The sequence below is a fragment of the Ruditapes philippinarum genome, unplaced genomic scaffold (genome assembly GCF_026571515.1).
Source record: "Ruditapes philippinarum isolate M1 unplaced genomic scaffold, ASM2657151v2 ctg2489_1_1_1_1, whole genome shotgun sequence".
NCBI lineage: Eukaryota > Metazoa > Mollusca > Bivalvia > Venerida > Veneridae > Ruditapes > Ruditapes philippinarum.
The window spans coordinates 9655-18796 of NW_026867168.1; the positions used below are offsets into that span (position 1 = coordinate 9655).

The following is a 9142-nucleotide window of genomic DNA, read 5'->3' on the forward strand; positions in this document are numbered from 1 at the left end:
AAAACCCCCCAAAAAACAACAACAAAAAACAAAAAAATGCCTTTTTTTTAATACTCCCCCCCGCCATAAAAGGGCGAAAGTTCCCCCCCTATCCTCCCCTCTTTTGTTAAAAGGGGGGTTATTCCAAAATAAGCTGCCAAGGGAGGGGTTAAAAAATTTTAAAAGTAAACCCCATCTATTTTTCGGAATATATACCCAAAAAATCTTTCTTCAATAATACTTTTAAAAAAAAAAAACAAATTAAAAAAAGGGTAGCTTTTTCAGAGTTTTTTAAAAAAGTTTCCCTCGTATCGTAAAAAATGGGAAAAAAAATTCAAAAACCTTTTAAAAACTCTGTGGGAAAAAAACTTTCCCTTCTAAATATTTAATTTTTTAAAAACAAAAGCTTTAAAAATTTTACAGGAAAATTTTAAAAAAGGGAAAATTTTTGAATTCCAAAATTTTTTTTCCAAATGGGGAAAGGAATAATACCGTTACGACACGGAAGTTTACCTGGTGCTTTGCGATTGCCTAAAAGATATGAAAAATTCTCCAAGGACGAAATGTCGCCTGGTTTGTCGTCTGCTTCAAAACGGAAGTCATCGATCATCATTGAGCACGAGGAGACAGAAGATGAACGAATGAGGGATATGATGCAAGTCATTATGTGGGTGAAACAAGAGCTCGTGAGTAACGTTTTATATAAACAAACAATATAACAACGCTTAGACATAAGAAACAGGACTGGATTTGACCCCACGCACGCACATATATACAGACACACCAATTACTTTTTGCCACCACATTACAAAAGCTTCGATGACATAGAAAAAACAACAACTAAATATAGTAAGAATATTAAGAAATTCTGTCAAAAATACTTGATAAAGGAGAAAATACAGAGACGCACTTAACGAATTGACTTTTTTAAATTCTAATAGTAGTATATCTATTTTAAACTTTGAAGGAATATTAATTACTGTTTTGTAACGATAAGTTAAGAGAAGTTATAATTTCTTAATGGACATAATTGTTTTTATTTAATTACAGATACTGTTAAGACAACATGATATTTTACTTAAAAGACAATTCTGTGATATTCAAGACACAATCCATTCATTGACCAAATCCAGGAAATATAGAAAAAGTCCCGCGACAGACTCCACTACAAGTCTACAATCAACTGAAGGCAGTGAATTTGGACTAGACAATTATTCAGTACGATCAGCATCAAGTGTCACAGCATTGGACGGTACCGATACAGAGGAAGAGGATGACGCTTTTCGTCCACGAACATGTTCTATGAAAACAACGCGAGATCTTGCAGCTCTCGCGAGAAGAAGGGGGAGCAAGGAATTGATATGAAAGAGCAAACAGTTGGCGTTAACTATAAATGTGAAAGTGCTATTTGTGTGTATAATATAAGGAAAAAGTGTTCAATATAGATGTCTGTGTAATACAGACTGATCCTAGTCATGGTGAAATAGAATTAGCGTAACCCAAACTGTTAGTTAGCATTCTTGTTTCTAAGTTATAATTAACAATAATTCATACATTGCTGTATTTTTACATTAACACGAAATATATCTTTATATAGTCTGTCACAACTGTTATATTATACCTTACATAAATGTTTTTCTTCTTTACAATTGTAAGTGTTAACGGGCCTTTTAATGACATAGAAGTAAAAAAGGCGTATGTTAATCATTTGACATGGTGTTTACAATGTAATATCAACGGTGGTCATTGTTTACTTGTCTGTTACTTGACAAAAATCTTTAGTAAAAATAGTCTTTTGACTTGCCGAGAGTCCTGCACTTGTACTGCTTAGAGTAACATGCTATATGCCATTCCATTTACAAATCATAGAAGACAAATTGTATTGTAATACAAATGATGTATGTTTGGTTAAGTCAATACAGTAAACTTCACTTATAGCGAACACGGTTATAGCGAACTTCCGGTCATAAGGAACAATTTATTTTGGCCCGAATTTTGCCCTTCTTTATTTAATGTAAAAATATACGGTTATAGCGAACACGGTTATAAGGAATTATCGCATATAAGGAACTCATTTTTTAGTCCCAATTTAGTTAAAAGTTCATAAAATTACACTTTTATAACGAACTCCAAATATCGTCTATTCTTAAATATATCCCGCATTTTCAACTTTCGTTTTCATTTGCACGGAATAAAACTCGCGGAATGTACCGTTTATTGTTGTATGTAATTCAATATATGAAAATGAATTTGTATAGAAGTATGTAATAGTTTTCTATTTAGGATATTTTTAGCTTGAGTTTTTGTCACAAAGATGAAACGGTAATTCCCTTTATTCTATAATTTCTTTTCTTTAATAATTTGCTCGAGTAAAATAATTATCGGTTTTCTACATAATCACGCATGCTTGCAAACATAATCCATAGAAAACTACAAATATGCTTGATTGAAATTAAAAGAAATGTATATGTTATTAGTTAAAGTCACCCTTGAAATATAATAGAAGATATTCATTATAAAAGGAAGACAAATGAAAAATCTTGTTTATTCTTCTTATTGAAAGAAAACAAAAAGCAGTAAGAGTTAAGAAACGAAATATGATGTTTTATGAAAAATTGAGATAGGGAGTAAAACTAAAACTGAAATAGCAAATGATTTTCAAATTCCAAAATGTACGCTCTCGGGTATTGTGTCTAAAAAAGAAATAAATGATTAATTATTCTTAATCAAATGCTCTTAAAAATGGTGGACGATGTTTAACAATCAGTTCGTTATATGTAAATCTCTGTTCGCTATAAAAACTCCTGAACTAATTCGCTATATGCTTACAAGGAACTCCGGTTATAAGGAACAGATTTTGAATGTCCCAAATGAGTTCGTTATAAGCGGAGTTTACTGTACATATTTTTATTGAAATACGTACAGGCAAAATAATGTTTTCCGTTACAAAATATATCCATTATCCAAATTTACGATTTTTATATCCATTCTTGTATAATCTGTTCAATAAAGGTGATAAGCATTTACATATTATTGCACAAGAATGCCCAAAGTTTGTAAATATGTGATAAAGTTTACTAGATTGGTTTTGATCTATTTGTTCAATAAAATTTACCAATAGTAAGTGATAAAACAATTTTCCCATGATGCAAAAGATGATAGTATGGCATTCAAATGCTTTATTACATCATGAACGTTATTTTGGGAGCAAGATTACGGATTTTTGATCAGAATTTCAGCCGCAGTTATTAGAAATGGGCAAGGATGCATTTAGAAATAAATAATAGTATTATATTAAATATAGCATAATCCTAAGATCACACGTATAGATTCAAAGAAAATATTTTAATAAAAAGTAAACAATAAGGTAAATATGAAATCGGGTTGAGTCTGTTCATGAAGGCAATGTAAATGCCACATTTACATCGTCTAATCCTTAAGTCCAACTTATTGTACTACGCGATGAGAAATTGTGCTATTTTTGTATATGGCAAATTCCCCCCCCCCCCCTTCTAGAAGTGAGATATCGACCCAGAACAAAAAAATTCAGAATCTAGCTTTGGCACGTCAATATATTTTTGATTAAACCCTTACAACATTAAATATTGTTAATAAAGCTGTCCGTTTCTTAATCTGGTAAAAGCTATTCATAATTTTAGGGTAATTTCAAACATGTACTGATTTGAATAGGGAATAGTACAGACAATGATCAGACATCATGTATGTGCCGGCAGATTTTGGTTTGCTCTAGTCGCATTGGTAAATTAGTTGCCACCAGCAGGGGGATGATTAAGCAGTGTTAAAACGTTGATAATATTTAAAACAATTCCTAGAATATATAACAACATCGGGATAGATGAATTATGGCGACACCGTTTATTTTTTTTATTGTAAAGTATCGTTTGTATCAACAATATTGTTTGTTAAACTATTGACAGAACAGTGTACGTATTATATCATAATCTTTATCTTTATCATAGCTAAACGTTCATGAAAGATGAACATGAGATGGAAATGAAATAGTATAAGTAGTCCGCCCAATCTTATGAGTCCTTATTTTCATTTAAATAAACAATTCTCTAGTCAGAACATATAAACTAATTCTTGTATTATGGTAGATGTGGCATTGACTTCTATAGATACCTTTGTTTTTATTTTATGGTTATCTGATATATTTTAACATGTTTCACAAAAAAGAGAGAATAAAAACCAACTATAACAGGAAACATCTTTTGGACTGTTTTCCTATAATTATGTGTGTAATTTGACAATATTCCAATTGATTAAATATATCCGTCGGTAGAATTAGATTATACTTTGATTAATCTTAAGGCGGAATAAGTTCTAAACCCTAGACAAATAAAATTGTCTGTTTTTTAATCGATACACTAGACTTAGTTTAACAAGAATTCCGATGTTGGTATTCTTTCGACAATTGTTCGGCTACACTTAAAACCACCATGAAAATGATTTTTAGAAAATGTTCGTCCTCTTCCATTTTCAATTTCCTAAAAAAAAAATTGGGGATATTCATGATTCATACATTCGTCTTCAGTTCTATAGTTTTCAAAAAGACAGTGAAAAGAATTTTCCCCACCCCACTTTTTTTTATCACAAGAAAAATTTGTGCCCGAAAGCCAGCTTGAAAACAACAAACAAAGACAAACAGTAAGGTCATTTTATTAAAATTTTTCAGCAGCCTAAACGCTTCTATTGTGAATATTTGTTTTTAATTTAAATTTTTTTTAAAAACAAAACGGGAACCCTTAAAACAAAAAAAAGAAATAAAATGGGAAACGAGAGAAAAAAATAAACTTAAATTTAAATTTAAAATAATGACATTTTTTTCAATTCTTTATAAGATTTTGTTTTTTGAGCCCTTTACACAAAAGGACTATTTACAAAAAAAAAATGGAGTGAACGTTGGATAAGAAATTTGGCATGCAAGTTACTGATCCATACCTACATCAACCGGTTATATATTTCTGAAAAACTGCTGTTCATGTTATGTCAACAATTGTAGTAGAGTTTATCTACGAATTTAACTATAAATATGTTAAATTTCTTAGGTAAAATTATTGGAACTGTCCATTATCAATTTTTGGGATATCCAGATGGAAACTAAATGTTAGTCAGCCAAAAGTATAGAGCCAGACCAAATGCGCGGATGTGCAGGCTTGTCTGGCTCGCTCTATATTGTTGGCAAAGACAAATCACTTTCTGTACCAGCAGGTTAAGGGTTAACAATTGTTTTCATGATACAATAAGGTGCTTTAGTGCATTTTTGTACATCTTAATTACAATTTACATTAACAAGCTTAATTTGTATTTCATTATTTCAAGAATGATGTCTGCTCTTGTGATGTTAGAAAAGCTTGCGATATTGCTGTTATGTTTGTCGAGTTCAAATGTGTCTGGCCAACTGCTATCGTTTTCTCGGAAACGAACATAAATTGCCCCTATTAACTGATTATAAATCGATTCACCACGAACAACTGATGTAAGTTAAATAAGTATGCATAACTTAGCGATTTAAGAATGCTACTGTCAATTTTATTCCACAGGCTAATAAAGATAATATTTGAATTAGATTTTAAGATAAGGAGGTGTTTGTCATTAAAATCAAATATATTTTGGCTTTTTGGGGCATCTGGCATGTGGCATGCAAGAATATTTAGTTCAGGCAAGAAAATGTTTTTACAATCTCAAAAGTGGACTTTAGAAATAATGTGTATTTTAAAGGCACACTATGTCTCAGATATCCATATTTTTTTTAAAATTCTTTAGAAATGTCAAACATATGTTTAATAAAGTTTTAATAATGAATTTACAGCATGTGCTGTTTAAGAACAGAAGAAGTAGCACTGAACGTGCAGTTATGTGTTGTAAGGGTAGCAAAATGTAAACAGAGTAGTATTTTGACTTCCATACAAATTGCCAACATAACTCTATCAGTAAAGGAAAATAATATTTTTCGCAAAAAAGTATTTTTTTTTGAAAACTGAAACAAAATACCAAACATTCAAAGGTTCAGACATATAAAAGTGATAGCATTGCTGAGGAATAATGGGTCTTTTTTCTCTTTTTTAAGTTAGTTTTATGACAACTTTTATGTCAAAACATCATGATCGCACTAATTGGAGGCCCTTTAACGTTTCCGTACTTACCGCACATCTTTCTCGTTTGAGTTTCATATAAATACAAATGTTTGCTTTTTTGAAAAAGATTTCTTTGAACAGTAATAAATGTTTTAATTAACTCGACTTGCCATGTAATATATTTCCAATTTGCTTTTAACTAACTTTCCTAACTTAACAAGCTTTAATTTATCTTAATAATGCTGCAGATTTCTTATACATGTATATTTTAAATTAGTATTTGTACATTTCGTATTATATTTTATTTCCCCAAAGATATTTATCCTTTTCAAAAGTTGTACTCACATGAGCATGTGTTAAATGCTATGCGACTAATGTTGAAATTATCTTTGTGCTTTATTAAATTTTGTAGGTTTTTTCTGGTCTGTCTGGATGATTGATTCCAATATTTGTATTGCTGCTTATTAATTGAATATTGTAAACTCCGGTGCTGGGGAAGATGATATATTATTACACATTCAATTGCTTCTAATGAATAGACTCAATCAAACGAGTTATGGTTTCCCTATTCTTTCCTCTCTAGGGATTCCTCTTTTAATATGAATTTTATTAATTTGAATATAACTCCAAAGATTAAGTCATATTGATATTTATGTTCTACATTAGAAACGCCATACATTTGTTATTTATTTGTTTGAATATCTTTTTTTGTTCTTGAGTACAGGTACTTTTTTATTTTTCAACTTGAAATAATACATCAATGTAACATTAAAAGAGCGGCAGATGGATTAATTTAACAACACTTTATGAACTGATACTTTGCGATCTAGATAAAATAATTGAAACATATCTCGTTTATTAAATAAAAGTTTAATAAACTCATCTCCCTGTAATATCATTTATACTCACTCTGAAATGTTTTTGTATAATATTCAAAGACGCAACGATACGAGTACACATATGATAAAATACTTTTCTGCTTTTAAGTTATATCAAAAGTGCATGCAATTTACATTACAGAGGATGTAAAACATATCTCTTTTCTTCTCATAAATGTTTGCAGGAAATACACCACTGTAACGTGTCTTAGATTGCTCGCTATCAAATAAAAGTATCAATCAAATTTATCATTTTTGAAGCTTGCCAAAGATTTGAACTAAGATACGAGTTTTACTATTTTAAAGTCTTAGACAAAATATGTTTCATGCCACTTTTTAAAAATAAATGTAGATAATGACATGATTTATGTTTATGACAACAACGTAGTTGCAAAAAATGGTTCCATCTCAAATCATACTATCATAAAACTAGATTTGTTCGAGTGAATTTAAGTACATTTATTTGAATCAGAAGTACGAGTAAAGACAATGTTTGATTTGAATAAGATGATCATTATCCAATTCCGCCGCGAAAAAAATCATTGTTAAGGATCGTTGGAAGTGATTTATAGAACATGTATATACTATCAACATACACGAAAGTTATCAATGCTTTGATATCAGACAACATTCCCTTCATCCCTGTCTTTGAGCTCTTTCATATCAACCCAGCTATTTTACGGAACGTCGGTTGTACTTAGGTGCCCAATGGTTACCTGGGGATATCCGAAACATTTGCGTTTAATATCTAATCAAACTGTTATTGTGTAAAAGTCATTTTATGTACTGGCTAAACTATAATATTATTTTATTACTACACTGTCAGCAATCAGTTACAGTCTGTAAGTTCCGTCAAGTTTACACAATTTCTTGATTATTTTTCAAAGTTTACCTGCTAAAACGATGTAAATTGCATCGAAAAAAATGTTACCACATATCTAAAACACGTTATTCCCCATTTCTTTTTCATTTTTTAATTCCATATACTTTATCTTACAAACCATTTAAGTCGCATTATGCACCAGAAATGCCCCTATTTCAAGTTTTCAACAACTTTGTCCGACCGAAAGCCGGTCTGTTTTCTGTTTGACTTCCTGTAAAATTTTAGGGAAGAACTGAATATAAGGAGAGTTGTTTCATTGGGCATTTTAATTTTAATTGCAAATTGAAATCTGGGAATATCATTGGCCACTGTAAAATAAAATGTAAAGGATAGTTCTTGTCATTCAAAGACAGTTTTAAACTAAAATATAAAGGATAGTTATTGCCATTCTGAAATAAAATGTAAAGGTTTATTCTAAATTAATATGTACAGGATAGTTCTTAACTATCTAGTTAAATCGCTAAGATATTTAAGTTCTGTTTTACAATACTTCTGTTTCAATTCAGATCTCATTACATTTTCTAGTGAACAGTTTATTTTGCGTAAGATCTTTGTCTAAAATAACGTGAATAACATAACTTATCAGGTACCATTAGTCTATGATGTTCAATAAGTGCCTAATATAATATGATATTATTATTGATATAATTTTTATGATTTCCATGTATTTGTTTGCATATTAATAAAGTATTTATATAAAAAAACTGCCTTACCGACTGTGTAGATGTTGGTGTTAGAAATTTGTTCACTTACGGAAACATGACATTTTAGAAACACATACATAATTGTTTCATTAAAAACCCTTCAAGAAATAATTATGTCATTATTATGCAAGCATGCTAACATTTCTTTATGACTCTGCATGGAAAACTAAGAGTTAACAAATGCAAGTTAACTAGTTTTACTTCGGCGGAGTATCTTATGCTAAAGATACTTCTTGTTAATTTGTGTACTTTAAAACTTTCCAAAAAGTCATTCATTGGTCAATTACATTAATCATCATTTTCTTCAGTTGATTTTTTTGGTAAACCATCTTTTTCTTCAGTTGCTTTTTGGCAATTAGTATAGTTATAACTTAATTAGTATTCTGCTTGGAAGTCAACTACTATTATGTATACATTTTGCTACGTTTATGACAAATAATTTTACACTTATCGCTACTTTCGTCTGGTAACAGGCATCAAAAATGCTCAAAATATTAAGTTAGTAGGGAAGTGAGTGAAGTGAGTGAGTGAGTGAGTAAGTAAGTGAGTGAGTAAGTGTTTTTAATTCAGTGACATGTGCTTTTTTATAAACATACATAT

General features: G+C 30.2%; 1 protein-coding gene across 1 annotated transcript; it reads left to right on the forward strand.

Moving 5' to 3' along the window:
* The first annotated feature begins 448 nt into the window (after positions 1-448).
* LOC132735127 (uncharacterized) lies at positions 449-1914 on the forward strand. The gene is made up of 2 exons (XM_060722029.1): positions 449-665; positions 1030-1914. Exons 1-2 carry the CDS (start codon positions 453-455, stop codon positions 1342-1344), a joined length of 528 nt encoding a protein of 175 aa, XP_060578012.1. The 5' UTR covers positions 449-452; the 3' UTR covers positions 1345-1914.
* Positions 1915-9142: the final 7228 nt, after the last annotated feature.